A 14,399-nucleotide genomic window follows, 5' to 3' on the forward strand; every position below is an offset into this window, starting at 1 on the left:
TTGTTTAAAGACCGGTCTTCTTAAATCTATATGGAAACAAAATATGCATTAAATAATTCTAATTTATCTAATACTATCCGTATGCATCAGAGTAAATTTGCTGAGTATTTTACCTATGTTCTTATGTTATATTGGTGCTTTACTGTTAAAAAAATTGTTATTTTTTACTTGGAACATTTAGAACATATCTATCTATCTTTAATATTTTTACTCTTTTTAAGTATATCTTTATATCCATCTCTTCATTGTGTATTTCTCCAATTTGCACTCATAAGGGAGTTTACATATTTGCAAACTGCACTTTTTTTGTCTATCCTTTTTCTTGCTAAATTCCTTTTGAGAAATTATATTTTTCAGTTTTAGAATTTCCAGTTGGTTCTTTTTTATTAGATTTATATTGCCAGTGAAATTCTCCTTTTTTATCTTCTCTTTCTCCATCTTTCCTATACTTTCGTGACCGTATTAATCATGGGTATTTTAAAGTGTTTGTCAGCTAAGTCCAACATCTGGATCTGGAATTGTTTCTATTGTCTACTTTTTCTCTCGGTTTCCAGCTCTGTCGTCCTATCTTGGGATGATGAGAGAATATCTATCAAATGCCAAGCATTATGTATAAAAAAATTGTAGGAGTTCCAGATGGTGTTATCTTCTTTCCTTAGGTGGGTGTTGGTTGAAGATCACTTAAGCCAATCAGGAGCTGGTGGAGTTGAGTCCGGAGTACAGTCCTGTCAATGCTCCATCTATTCTGTTGACCTTGGGCTCTCAGCGTTTTCATGTTAGAGCTTGGTGCATTCTCTGAGGTCTCTCCCCCTGGCAGGTCTCCAATTTGGGGAGTCTTGGGAGATGGCTGAAAAACTTCCACTCTGCATTTCAGAGGCTTTTGCTTGGGTTTTTTAATCCACTGCCCTGTTCAGTCCCAGTATTTTGTCAATGTTCTGAGATGAAGATGAGCTGTGTGCTTGAACCCCCATCCCCACTAGTGTCTGTCAAAAGTTCTTTTGTTTTCTCTGTTCCCCAGTAAAGCCTCATGATCAGCCTCCTGTCGGCATACAGAATTGGGAAATGCCCCTGACTGGGGTAGGAGAGGTGACAGGGGAGCTCACCACTCTCAGGTTCTTCCTTCTCTGGAGTCTTGGCCTATTTAGTTCTTTTTGCCTTCAAATAGATGCTTTCTGCATTTATTCCAGCTTTTCTAGTTGTTCTAGGCAGAAGCACTGCTCTGCCACTAGCTACTCCATCCTACCCAAAAACAGAAGTCCTTTATTACTTATTTAGAATGTTTAAGATTGTACAGTCAGATTTTCATTTAAGATCTGTAGCAGGAATCCATTCAAAATTATATTTTGTGTCTTTGTCTAAATAAACTTAGGTTTCATGATATTCAAATGTCCATTTACAGTTTCCAGCAACAGTGTGTATTTTACTACATACCTTGGTGGTCTTGTATCTTGACATTATAAACATGGCTACTTTACCCCAAGGTCCTTACCACTGTCATATGATAAATAAATTCCTCCTCATTGATGAGAATTAAGGTCCACGTAATGCTTAACTTTATTGGTTCAGTGACATTCTGCGATATGAATGGTAAAGCCATTTGGTAAAGCCAGTATAACACAATTTTTATCCTCTTCATATCTTTGGGACCATTAGGCTTTTAAACAAGCATTATTGCTGAAGTGTGGTAACCAGTTTGGTTATTAAGAAGGAAGAAGTCCCACTGGCATTTCCCACTGAGTGTTCTGCTCTTGATTGGGTTGCCGAGGCTCAGATTTTCAAGCTTGAAATTAAAAAAAATGTTTCAGTGCATCTAAAAATCATCACAATCAGAAAAACTCATTTAGGGCAGAAATCTGGCAGACATCTTGATGAAAGTGCCAATTTACTAATTTATAGTGGTGAATACCAAGAATGCTACATGGAATACTGCCTTCCAGTTATCAAGATACCTGAAAAGCAAGATGTCAGAAGACCACTCATTGTGTGTGAATCTACATGGAAAATGGATAATTTAGTGCCCTGTTTAGATTATGGCAAATTTTCCAATGACCTTATACAGAAGTAGAATGAGTAGTGTGTTTACTAACTAGACCTCAGGCAAATTATTTAATCTTTCTGAGTGGCCAAAATATTTGTTTGCCAAATGCATAATCACTCTTCTTGAATCCTGCTAGCTAGGCATCAACAGATCCTACCATAGCTCTCTTTTCTAGGCTTCATTCAGAGCATACTCTTCCGATTGTAGTTGTCATTGACATGCTGCAAATTCCAAGTTTACATTCAGTTGTGTATTATATAACATTTTGATTAATATTTTCTTAATAATATGTGAAAGATACCCTATCTTTATTTATAGCATAGATTAAAATATGATTTGCTTTAGGGCCTGCTGTGGCTGTCTAATGCCTTTCATAATATTTGTGTCTTGTTCATCATAATTACAGAATACATCATTTTACTACTAGATCCCCAAATTCATAGGAGAGGTCACATTTAGCACCTGCAGGTATTTTTTCAATTAAATGACACTTTATAATGTCTACATTAATACAAAAATATAAATGCAATATTAATGTCATTTAAAATAATTTTAAAATAAGATGGCCTGTGATTTAAAATATCCTGTTACATATTCATGGCACTACCTTCTGACTATAATCTAAAAGGTCCCGTGACTTTTAGATACCCAGCTGTCACTGCCATTGTAGAAATTCATGTGCAATTGCTCCTTAGAAATTCAAGGATTTACTGAGAAAAGCTGGCCATCAAAGTAAAAATTACTGTTTTGCCAAACAAATATTCTTCTGCATTTTTTTGATGTTTGACACAAAAAAAGCCTATTGTCTTACTCTCTACCTCTCTTATCCTTTTGCCTCTGATTGAATTTCCAGTAGTTTAAAATCATTGTTTAAAGGATTTCAAATCAGAGATCTAGAACATATGAAAGTTGGGAAGAGAAGTCTTGGAATTTAGATATTGTTCTTCTGGTGCACAATAGAGATACAAATATAGAGATACAGTTGGCCCTCCATATCCACTGCTTCCAAATCCCTGGATTCAACCAACCTCAGAGCTAAACATAGTACACCATCCACAGTTGGTTGAAACCTGCGGATATGGAAGGCCAACCATGGGAATTGAGCATCCACTGGTTTTGGTATCCGTGGTGAGTCCTGGAACCAGTCCCCGCCTCCCACCCTGCTGCCATGAATACCAAGGGACAACTGTATATAGAGGTACATTTCAGTTCTCACAAAACGGAGTAACTTGAGGAACTGCTCACAAGGAAAATTTTAAATAATTGTAGTATTGAGTTGGCCAAAAGGTTTGTTCGGTTTTCTCTGTAAGATGGCTCTAGTAGCACTGAGTTGTCTTTAACTTCATTTGAAACAATTTTGTTAGATTGTATATGACAGCTGTCATATCAGCGTCATTTAAAAAAATACTTATCAAAATTGGTGAATTTTTATGTAGCCGTTTTAATACTGAAGATGGAAAAAAAAGCAACATTTTTGGCATATTATGCTCTATTATTTCAAGAAAGGTAAAAGCGCAACTGAAACACAAAAAAAGATTTGTGCAGTGTATGGAGAAGGTGATGTGACCGATGGAACATGGCAAAAGTGTTCTGCGAAGTTTTGTGCTGGAGATTTCTCGCTGGACGCTGCACCATGGTCGGGTAGACCAGCTGAAGTTGATAGCGATCAAATCTAGACATTAGTTGAGAACAATCAACGTTATACCACATGTGAGATAGCCGACATACTCAAAATATCCAAATCAAGGGTTGAAAATCATTTGCACCAACTTGGTTATGTTAATCGTTTTGATGTTTGGGTTCCACATAAGTTAAGTGAAAAAAACCTTCTTGACTGTATTTCCTCATGCGATTCTCTACTTAAACATAACAAAAACGTTCCATTTTTAAAACAAATTTTTACGGGTGATGAAAAGTGGATACTGTACAATAATGTGGAACAGAAGAGATCATGGGGCAAGCGAGATGAACCACACCAAAGGCTGGTCTTCATCCAGAAAAGGTGATGTTGTGTCTATGGTGGGATTGGAAGGGAGTCCTCCATTATGAGCTCCTTCTGGAAAACCAAACGATTAATTCCAACAAGTACTGCTCCCAGTTAGACCAACTGAAAGCAGCACTTGACGAAAAACATCCAGAATTAGTCAACAGAAAACGCATAATCTTCCATCAGGATAATGTAAAACTGCATGTTTCTTTGATGACCAGGCAAAAACTGTCACAGCTTGGCTGGGAAGTTCTGATTCATCCGCCATATTCACCAGACATTGCACCTTCGGATTTCCATTTATTTTGGTCTTTACAAAATTGTCTTAATGGAAAAAATTTCAGTTCCCTTGAAGACTGTAAAAGGCACCTGGAACAGTTCTTTGCTCAAAAAGATAAAAAGTTTTGGGAAGACGGAATTATGAAGCTGCCTGAAAAATGGCAGAAGGTAGTGGACCAAAAGGGTGAATACGTTGTTCAATAACGTTCTTGGTGAAAATGAAAAATGTGTCTTTTAGTTTTATTTAAAAACCAAAGGGACTTTTTGGCCCACCCAATATATACAATGGGATAGTTTAGAAAGAAACACAGACCCACAACAATCTGCCCCCTCATGGTCCCTGATACTCAGATATTGACGTATTCTAATGTGTGTTAAAATAAAAGGTGGAATCCACTTCAAAACTTATGCATTAAAATAATCTCAACTTCAAAATTTCTGGATCCCTGTGCTCATTCAGTCACCCTTTAAGCCCCAGGAAATGAACAGATCCTAAAGGAGAGGACTGAAACACCAGTGGGGTCATGAAGAGCTCGGGAGCTGACGTCCAAGCATAGATTATGGGTTCTGAGAGCCCAGCTGTGCCTGTGCACAGACTTTTCAGACTTGTCTTGATATCAGAACTGTGTTCTGCTTTGGCTATGATGAAGCGTTTGCCTCCTCAAATAGTTGTATGCAAAATGTTCTATTTCTTGGGAAAGAAAAGCCATTATATAATCATTAATTTCACAGGCAAAAGCAAATGAAATATTAAATGTGAAAAATGAAGTACACATTATGGAGAACACTATGCAAAGCCAGAAGGCAGAAAGGGAGGAACTCAGCCGCCTTCGGATAGCCTGGCAACTTAAAGCCGCTGCAAGCAAGCCCGTGAAACAGCGATGGGGAGCGTTCAAAGAGCAACTTAGAAAGGTGAGGGAACAGGCAAATGGGTAGTATTCAGCCTTAAAAGGGAAGGAAATTCTGACACATGCTGCAACATAGAGGGACCTTGGAAACATAAGTGAAATCAGACGAACACAAAAGGATAAATATTGTGATTCCACTTATGTGAGGAACCTCGAGTAGTCAAATTCACAGAGATAGAAAGCAGAATAGAGGTTACCAGGGGCTGAGGGTAGGGTGAAATGGGAGTTAGAGTTTAACCAATACAGAGGTTCTGTTTGGGAAGATGAGAAAGTTCTGGCGATGGATGGTGGTAATGGCGGCACACCAGTATGAATGCACTAATGCCACTAAGTTGCACACTTAAAAATGGTTCAAATGGTAAATTTTGTTATGTATATTTTACCACAATAAAAAGAGGGCCTGTGCTTTTGTTCATTGGTGGTTTAGAACCACAGGCTCACTCTAGGTAGTGAGTGCTTTCATGGTAATTGAAAAGTTTGATGACACACCATGTCATCACTGGAATGATTATGACGTATTTGCTGGTGGTATCAAAGAAAACATATACATAACTATCTAATGTCTATTTCAGACTACTCACAACTTAAAACTTCTTCAGGAAGCACTTATGCCTGTGTCTACACTTGACCTTGGAGGGAGTCTCCAGACCATTTTAGGTCTACAGAAAAAATGGAACGAAATGAAACCTCGGTTCCAGGTGAAGAAACAAATTGATGGCCTTGGGTGAATGAAAAAGTATTAAAAACTGTTCAGTCAATGCTCACCTAATTAATTTTTACAGTCTGATGAATTACAATTTTTAAAAAACAACAGCATTGCTTGTCTAAAAATCCACTTTAAAAACACATTTTTCTTCTTGTTTAACTGCAGTGTGCTATATTTGATGATACACAAACATTTGGGCTACAAAAGGTCCTTAATATATTCTTATCTTAGATGATTTTAATTTAAATTAGTTCCTTATTAATGTATTTATCATATATATTTACTCTAATTCTTTTCCTAAGGGGTATAGACATGTTTTCGATTCAGACATCTCAAAACAAGGATGGGCAATCTCTGACACAGAGGTTCTGCTGTCCTCTGTCCCTGAAATTATCACTGTGATGTCATTGTGCCCACCCACTGGCACCCCAGGCTCCTACCACGATTCCAAGAATTTTGCTGTGCTCCCCCTTTCTCCCTCTCAGAGAGCCCTCAGAATGTGAGAGAAAAAACCATGAGTCATGTTCCCAGGCCCTGATTGCTAGTGCATTCCATACCCCCGCCCCCACCTCTTGCCATTCCTGAGCTTGACACAGCTGCCGAAAAAGTTTGCCAGTCACGTTATCCTCCTGCCTGGATTCGTGTGCTTTGCTGCAAAGTTAAGATACCTGTGTTTCTGTTTGTCACTACTTTGCAAGTATTGGCTTTAAAGAAACCCCTAAACAGAAGTTTGAAGATTCCTTTAGGGAATATCTAATTTATGTTCCTTTAAGACAAAACTAATGTAATACATAACCACCCCCCACTCACAAAAAGCACACACACCACTGTGGCCCACAGTGAACTCTTTCCTCCAAACTCTTAGAAAATTCTCTTGGCCTATCTGTTGGTTTCTTTGTTATACTCTGTATCATATGTATCTGCATTTCGTGTGCACATGTCCCTGCGCATGAGTAAGTGTGTGTGTGTAAATTCCTCTAAATCAGGAACTGTTGTCAAGCTTCTTTAGCTCTGTCACTGTGATGTGCGTATATTTGATGCCCACGTACTTGATTTCAACATGAAGACCCTTACTAGGTCACTCTTCTGCAAATTATCTCCTTAGCCTAAATCATTTCCATTACTGTTATCCTTGACTTAAAATCCAGCTCTGAAATTATAGGAGCTTCCTCTTTAAGCTGTGCACCAGGATCTAGATTCCTATAAGGGCTATCTGAGCAGTTCTGGGTAAAAAGAAGGTGGCTTATCCCTCCCTACAAGTGGTGGCTATTTGTGGATTCTGGGATGACTGCTTTTAAAGCAGCATAGCTACTGTGCTGCTCGGCTGGTGGTTCATTTTGATCATTCTTTTATCACAGAGGACAAATAATTCCCCCAATATATTTTTATGCTTGTCTTCTTTTGGTGTTCTTATCATACCACCTGATTCTGGTTGTATTAAATATCACAGATGGTCACAGCCTCATAGAGTATCTAGAATATATTTACTTAACAGATGACCAGAATATTTGGTATGTCATAGAAATATATGACTTTCCATTTCACCACCTAACTTTGAAACACTTTTTTGTGTTTTTAAACTTTTTAAATTTAATTAATTTAAATTAATTTTTTAAAAAATTCTGAGAAGATGAGGATGGAATAATATATCCCTAGCATCATGCACAATGCCTGGATTTGCAGGGATGGAGGTGAAGCTCACAATAAGTATTTGTTAACAAATAAGAGAGTGATTTGTTATTGAGATCTTCATATAGTCAGTTGTAAAGTAAAAAGCTCTCTAAAAGCTGTGTTTCTTTTATTGCTTACAACTTTTTAGCAACTGAATGATGAGGCTCAATACATTATAAAAGAGTCAGAAGAGTTAAGTGGCAAAGGAGCCTCTGTGAAAGAGAAGTCTCAACAGCTGAAGGACCTAATTCACCTCCATCAAAACCAGAAAGAGAGAATCCAAGATTACGAGGAGATCCTGTATAAGATTGTCCAGTTCCACCAAGTCAGAGAAGAGGTAAGACTTATCATGGATGTTTGGAAGACTCTCGGTTTTAAACTATGAAATTAAAAATAAATAATTGTGTAATAAATAAAGGCCAGATTGCTTATTCTGATATTAGAAGCTTTCCTCAGTCTGGCCCCTGACTTTTCTCTCACTGGGCCCCATTCTGCCCGATGTTCCAGCCAAAGTGAGCTCTCCTTGGGTCCCTCAAAGATGGTGTCCACATCCCTAATTCCAAGCCTTGACTCTTGGGCTGCCATTATCTGACAGGTCCTTCTGTCTCCTCTCTACCATCTAGGCCCTGTCCCTCCATCCAACAATCTACCTCCCTTGGAGTGATTTTTCTCTCTTCAAAATTCCTCGAACTCTTATTGTTTATTCCACACATCTGTCATTTTTAACATCTTGATTCTTAATTACTTTTGTTCCCCTAACTCAAGTGTAAGCTCTTTGAGGGAAGAAAACAATTTCTTTTATATCTCAAGTATCAGTAGAGTGCTCAGTAAAACTCCATAGTCCTTAGCCTCTATTAACAGAAAATGGAGACTTATTGAAATCCCTTGAAAATAGCCTCTGAATTTACTCAGATCACAGGCCTCATCTTGCTAAAGTTTTAGGCTGTGAGCGAACAGTGTTTTCTTCTTTAATAGAACTGACAGAGTTAGTCCCTCAATTTTACCCTATTGACTTGCAGCATTGTAACACTTATTTGTCTATAATACTAATAATTTTAGATGGGCTTGTCAGTGTTGACCTGCTAGTTAAATATGTTATAGGAAAGAAGTTTTTTTTTTTTAAAAAAAGCTATCTTTGAGAAAGACAAATACTGTATGATATCACTTATATGTGGAATCTGAAAAATACAACAACGTAGTGAATATAACAAAAAAGAAGCAGACTCACAGATATAGAGAACTAGTGGTGACCAGTGGGGAGAGGGAAGGGGGGAGGGGCAGTACGGAGGTAGAGGATTAAGAGGTACAAACTATTAGGTATAAAATAAGCTACAAGGTTATATTGTACAGTTTAGGGAATATAGCCCATATTTTATAGTAACTATAAATGGAGTATAACCTTTAAAAATTGTGAATCACTATATTGTACACCTGCCAGTTATATAATATTGTACATCAACTATACCTCAATGTAAAAAATCTGTCTTCATAAAAATACGAAGGTTAATTGTTAATGGCCTAAATTCCAGCTGGGACGACTCTTCAGATCAAGAGAACTGGAGTTTCTACAACAGCCAAAGGAAATGGTTGATGCTCACGATGCCCAGGTTCTCCTCAGTCGCTCTCGGGAAAAGCAGGCACACATAGACCATCTCCATAAACTGGCTCTTTCCTTGGGGGTGGACGTCATCTCGTCAGTTCAGCGGCCTGTAAGCAACTTCGAACACCACCATTTATACCTAATATAGCTCTCAGCTGGCCTGTAATATGAAAGAAACCAGGCACATTGCCTGGTATACGTTAAATTAAAAAATACATTAAACCATTGGGCTACTTATTTGTGGTAAGTTTCTACCACATCCAGAGAAAAACATTTTAAGGAGAAAAATCTGATTTTAAAAGCCTTATTTGATACATCTATTCTCATGCTAATTTAAAAAAATCATAGAGGTGTGCTATCTATAATGGCAGTTAGTTTTTCACATTTGAAATATGCCTATTGCAATTAAGGGACTCAACTTTTAATTTTATTTAACTTTAATTAATTTAAATTTAAAACTGATACCCCAAATTGTAAAACTTTTAAGTATATTGGGAACAATTTGGGTATGTGCGTCTACTAAACTCTATGAGATTTGAGTGCCGATCAAGTATTTCTGATAGAAATTTAGCAACAATTGAGATATGCTCTAAGTGTGAGATACAGACTTGATTTCAAAGACTTAATATGAAAAAAACCTTATTAATGTTTCTTAATATTTGGTTACATGTTTGGATATGTGTTCAGTTAAACAAACTATATTATGAAAATTAATTTCAACTGTTTCTTTTTTACTTTTTAATATGACTACTAAGAAATTTAAAATTATTTATGTGGCTCAGTTGTATTTCTGTTGGACAATGCTGCTTTAGCACATCAGATCCAAAAGGTAGCCGAGAGATCGTTAGGCCCAGGGCCCTCAGAAAAGCTGCTTTATCCATAAAACCCCAGGGTAGAAAAGCCCAAGAACCCTGGCTCCACCCAGGGATCTGGGCACTCATCACTGGATCTGCTTTATTCCACTGGACTGACCTTACCAAAGGAGCCTAAAAGAGATGGAAATAATTCCAGATTAAATTTTCCTAAATAACACATTGGGCTCCGATTTTAAAAAAACTCCTTCTCCAAATTCTTAATTTGAGGGAAGAAAAGATTATGTTAATTCTATCCAGTATGTATAACATTAATAAAAATCGTAATGGCTGATTTTATTTCAAAGTTCATTTAAGATATCCACTAAACTATATGGAATTCAATGGATCTAAAGTATTTTCTTAACTGAAAGACACAAATACAAAATATCTGTCTCTGTTATAACAGAATGTTTTTCCCAAGAAGGACCTTTCTTTTTAAAGAGTTTTGTTTTATTAATAAATTTATTTTAAAAAGAAAAAAAAAACAAGTAAGACGTCTCACTTTGCACAAATAATGTAAATTGTTCTCCAGTCCGCATCTGGCCTTGGCCTCGGCAGCCCTCTGCGCTGAGTTGAGGTTGGAGCTCTTGCATAATAAACCTGAGGTCACGCTCAAGTTGACAGGAAAATTATAGTGCAGAAGCCAAATGTTTCTAATGCATATTTTATGCCTTTTGAAGTAAAAATTATACCTTATAATGAATAGCGTCTCTGAGGCGTTGGGTCTGGTGAACAAATCTTCAAAACTGAAGTTTCAAGACTGGAAATGTAAGGGTTTGTCTTTCCCAACATTGGGTGTTGGGTGTCTGGCTTCTTTCTGAAATCATTATATTCAAAGAAGCTTAAGGTGAAAGAAATCAGGAGCCTATTTTTTGATGTCATTTATGAGTTTCACAATGCAGGTAAATAGCATGTTGTTCTCATTGCTGTTTTGCCAGTTCCCTTCATCACTTCCCCTTCTCTTTCATTTTTAGAACTGCTCTAATGTTTCTGCAAAGCACCTGCAGCAGCAGCTGGACATCCTTGAGGGGGACAGTCTGAACTGGCGTGCCCAGGCTGAAGACCACGAGCGGGCCCTGACCCGCAGCCTGGAGTTCTGTACCGCAAGGGATGAGATGAGCGAGGTGAGAACACACACACAGACACACACACACACACACACACACACGCACGTACACGCACACACGGACAGTGAATCAGGAGACTTTCTTTTTACCCTTGACCTTTAATCTGCCAAGCAATGGCCTCAGGGCTCAGAAAGATTGAGTAAACTTTAAGCTTCCAAACTTTTTGAGGTCAGTATATTGTCAATATATGGAAGAACCTAGAAGGTAGCATTCGGGTTTTTTGTTTGCTCCTCCCCAACCCACCCCAAACCCTCACAGCAGTTGTTTTGCTTGAGTGGATACACATCATCAGTGCAGAGTGATAGCATCCCGGTTCAGCCAGCTCCCGTCTGCGGAGATGCTATTTAAGTACCATTGACTCATGATGAAGGGGGTGCTAAGGGGAGCAGGCTTGTTGCTTCAGAGGCTACAAAGGATTATCACCAAAGTCAAGTGGCTGGTTTCATATTTACTCAAACTGAGTGACTTCTCTGGCAAAACAACGCCTAGACTCCATGCCCCCTCCTCCATACACAGTTAATTCCACCTCCTCTTCCTCAATTCTACCCAACCCCCAACCCCCAGACACATGCTGAACTTGAGCCACACCCTCCCAGAGTTAAACTTTCCATCTAAAGGTTTACTTGTTCTAGGAGAAAAATATAGCTTAGCGAGGGTCCTGGTTCCTTACTGGAACTGACAGCAGAACAAAAGGTACCACAATTCCAGATTTATCTCTGTTTAGAACAAGACGTTTCTAAGTTCATTAATCACAAACCCATTAGGAAAGTGAGCGGAGGGAAAAAGATGTGGTGAACCTTCTTGATTTTTCTGTTTATGCCCTCTTTACACAATTTAGGACCAGTGAGTATCAAATATTATCAAACAACATTAGAGCATGGACTCAAGTATGAGTAACTAAACTTAGCAAGTGGTCTAGCCCTTTCATAGCCCACAGAGAAGTGCAGGAAAGGAGCATGGCTGGAAGGAAAGCAAGAGGGCGAGAGCAGGAGGGGCCGCTTGGATCCCATTCAGTGGGAGGGAAACAGGAAGCAGCATCATGGAGGGTTTTCAGTTGAGTGTGCCACAGGACTGTAGAGTTTCTGCTCTGAGTCTGTGTTTCAGGAGTCACTGTGGGCGAGACACTCATTAATTCACTCAGTGTTAAACCCCTAGTGTAGTCTGCCCTCTGTGTAGTAGAACGGCCTCTTCTGGGTCCTGTACTGCAGTTAGCACCACTTCAGCCAGATCACTTTAAGGAAAACAAACTTAATTCTCCTCAGGCTATAAAATTTAGATTCACAGCCATGGAAATAATTTTTTTTACTATCTTTCCCCAAAGTCGTTTTCTTTCTTCTTTTTCTTCCTCTTCTTCCTTTTTTTTTTTTTGCTGAAGATCTCTCTCTCTGCTGTGATGTTCAACCATATTTTATTGAAAGCACAAGAGAGCAGGCTAAGGGCTATTCCCAGCTGCCTATGGCTCACTTTCCCTCTTCCTGAAGCATGGTGGCCTTTATGGAGGTGGGTCTCCCTGTTTAGGCCCTTTCCACAGTGGTTCTGTTTACAGGGCTGCCTCGTGATGAGCCTTTGCTGGGAGCCAGCCTGGCCCTTCCAGTCAAAGTGGGGACACGCCAGGATTGTCTGTACTGTAACAGGAACCAGAAACCAGATACTTGCAGGTTTGATATAGGAGTCAAACATCACTTTAACATGATCTTAAGTATTAAGAGAGTGATTCTTCCCATTTGCTTCTACTTCAAACCCAACTAATGTTTGATATAAGTCACAGTTTCATATTCAAAGGATCTTTGAAAACTTTTGGCCCTTTTCCCTTTTCCTTCCTCGTAGAGATATACAAGGCATGTCACAGTATATCATGCACAGCCTGGATTTTCCAACTACAAGCTTAATGGGAAAATAATCCAAAGGAATATTTTCAGTGCCTGTTAATAAAATAAAGAGATGTGTGGTCTAGTTTGTATTGTGAATGTCAGAGCCAGATTCTAAGTTGTAATAATATTTGATATTTTAATTATTATTATCATTATTAGTATTTGGTTTGAGTGCTTAAAAATTATGTAAAATTAAAAGCTGCATGTTACACTAATTTTTTTTGTATAAAAAAATAGTCAGATAGCCCACCAAGGAACTAGACGAAGCATAGCATTTGATTTGTTCAGTTGATTTTGAAATGTATTATTTTGCATCCAGTGCATTTAAAGTGCTTCTTGGAAGTTCACTGATCTGAGCTGAAATTGGCTTTGGAGGACTTTCATTTTCCAGATGAGGAAACTGAGGAGTATACAGTTTTCACTTGAGCAGTGTGCTTCAGGACTGTGGGGTTTCAGGGAGTCAGCTCTGGGCCAGAGGCTCATTTATTGGGGACCAACTTTTACTGGGCACCAGCTTGTCACCTGCTAAACTCAGAGTTCACCATTCAGTTAATGTATGAACCCATTCAACCACTGCATGGTCTGATGTTAATGTATCCTTTTACTATGCTTTCTTCTTCTATCTTTGTTTTCTCGAATACTCGTTACAAGCTCTTTGTATGATCTGATATAATAGCACAGTTCATTTTGTTATTTCAACTAAAATTACTTTATTGCATGGTTTTAAGTGCACTAAAGGCCCTTAGAAAAGAACTCAGGAATTCCCTGGTAGTCCAGTGGTTAGGACTCAGGGCTTTCACTCCTGTTGCCTGGGTTTAATCCCTGGCTGGGGAACTAAGATCCCACAAGCTGCATGGCAAAAAATAACAGAAAAAAAAAAGAAAAGAAAAGGACTCAGTATCTCAAGGTAAAATAAAGTGAGGTATTCTAAATGTGGTTTCTTTTTTTTTAATGTGATGTGATATTCCTTAACGACAAAGAACCATGGTTTTGTGCCTTGATTCTCTTTGGGTAAAATGTTATTATTTTCTAATTTTATATACTATATAAGCCATAGTTAGTTAATTGTAAAAACTCATTTTCTCCATGTGTACTAGAAAACACACCCTTCAGACTGCCAGATTTTGTGGAGTTTTTTTCCCACTCATTTCACACAAAGATATATTTGTATGCATGAATGTTGAATCTCACTGTACATTCTCTTGCCTGGCAATATAAATAAGCTTTTAATGCACAAAGCATTATAGATATTCTCTGCCATATTACATGACAGAACATCATCAGTTCCTTATTCTTTACATGTCTTCTTTAGAAATGTAATAAGTTAATATCGAGCATGTTTTCTTCCTGCAACCTGA

General features: G+C 38.2%; 1 protein-coding gene across 1 annotated transcript in view; it reads left to right on the forward strand.

The window, feature by feature from the left end:
- Positions 1-14,399, forward strand: part of CCDC141 (coiled-coil domain containing 141) — a 209,351-nt gene that overhangs the window by 154,064 nt on the left and 40,888 nt on the right. The window contains exons 13-17 of the mRNA XM_089916618.1: positions 5,037-5,216; positions 5,785-5,910; positions 7,738-7,926; positions 9,119-9,298; positions 11,018-11,167. Of these exons, the coding sequence (XP_089772744.1) occupies positions 5,037-5,216; positions 5,785-5,910; positions 7,738-7,926; positions 9,119-9,298; positions 11,018-11,167 (825 nt within the window). The remainder of the gene's footprint in view (positions 1-5,036; positions 5,217-5,784; positions 5,911-7,737; positions 7,927-9,118; positions 9,299-11,017; positions 11,168-14,399) is intronic.

Source organism: Delphinapterus leucas, chromosome 8 (assembly GCF_059928025.1).
Source record: "Delphinapterus leucas isolate spDelLeu-1000000601 "Yukka" chromosome 8, BTC_Dleu_Yukka2, whole genome shotgun sequence".
In the NCBI taxonomy this organism is placed as follows: Eukaryota; Metazoa; Chordata; class Mammalia; order Artiodactyla; family Monodontidae; genus Delphinapterus; species Delphinapterus leucas.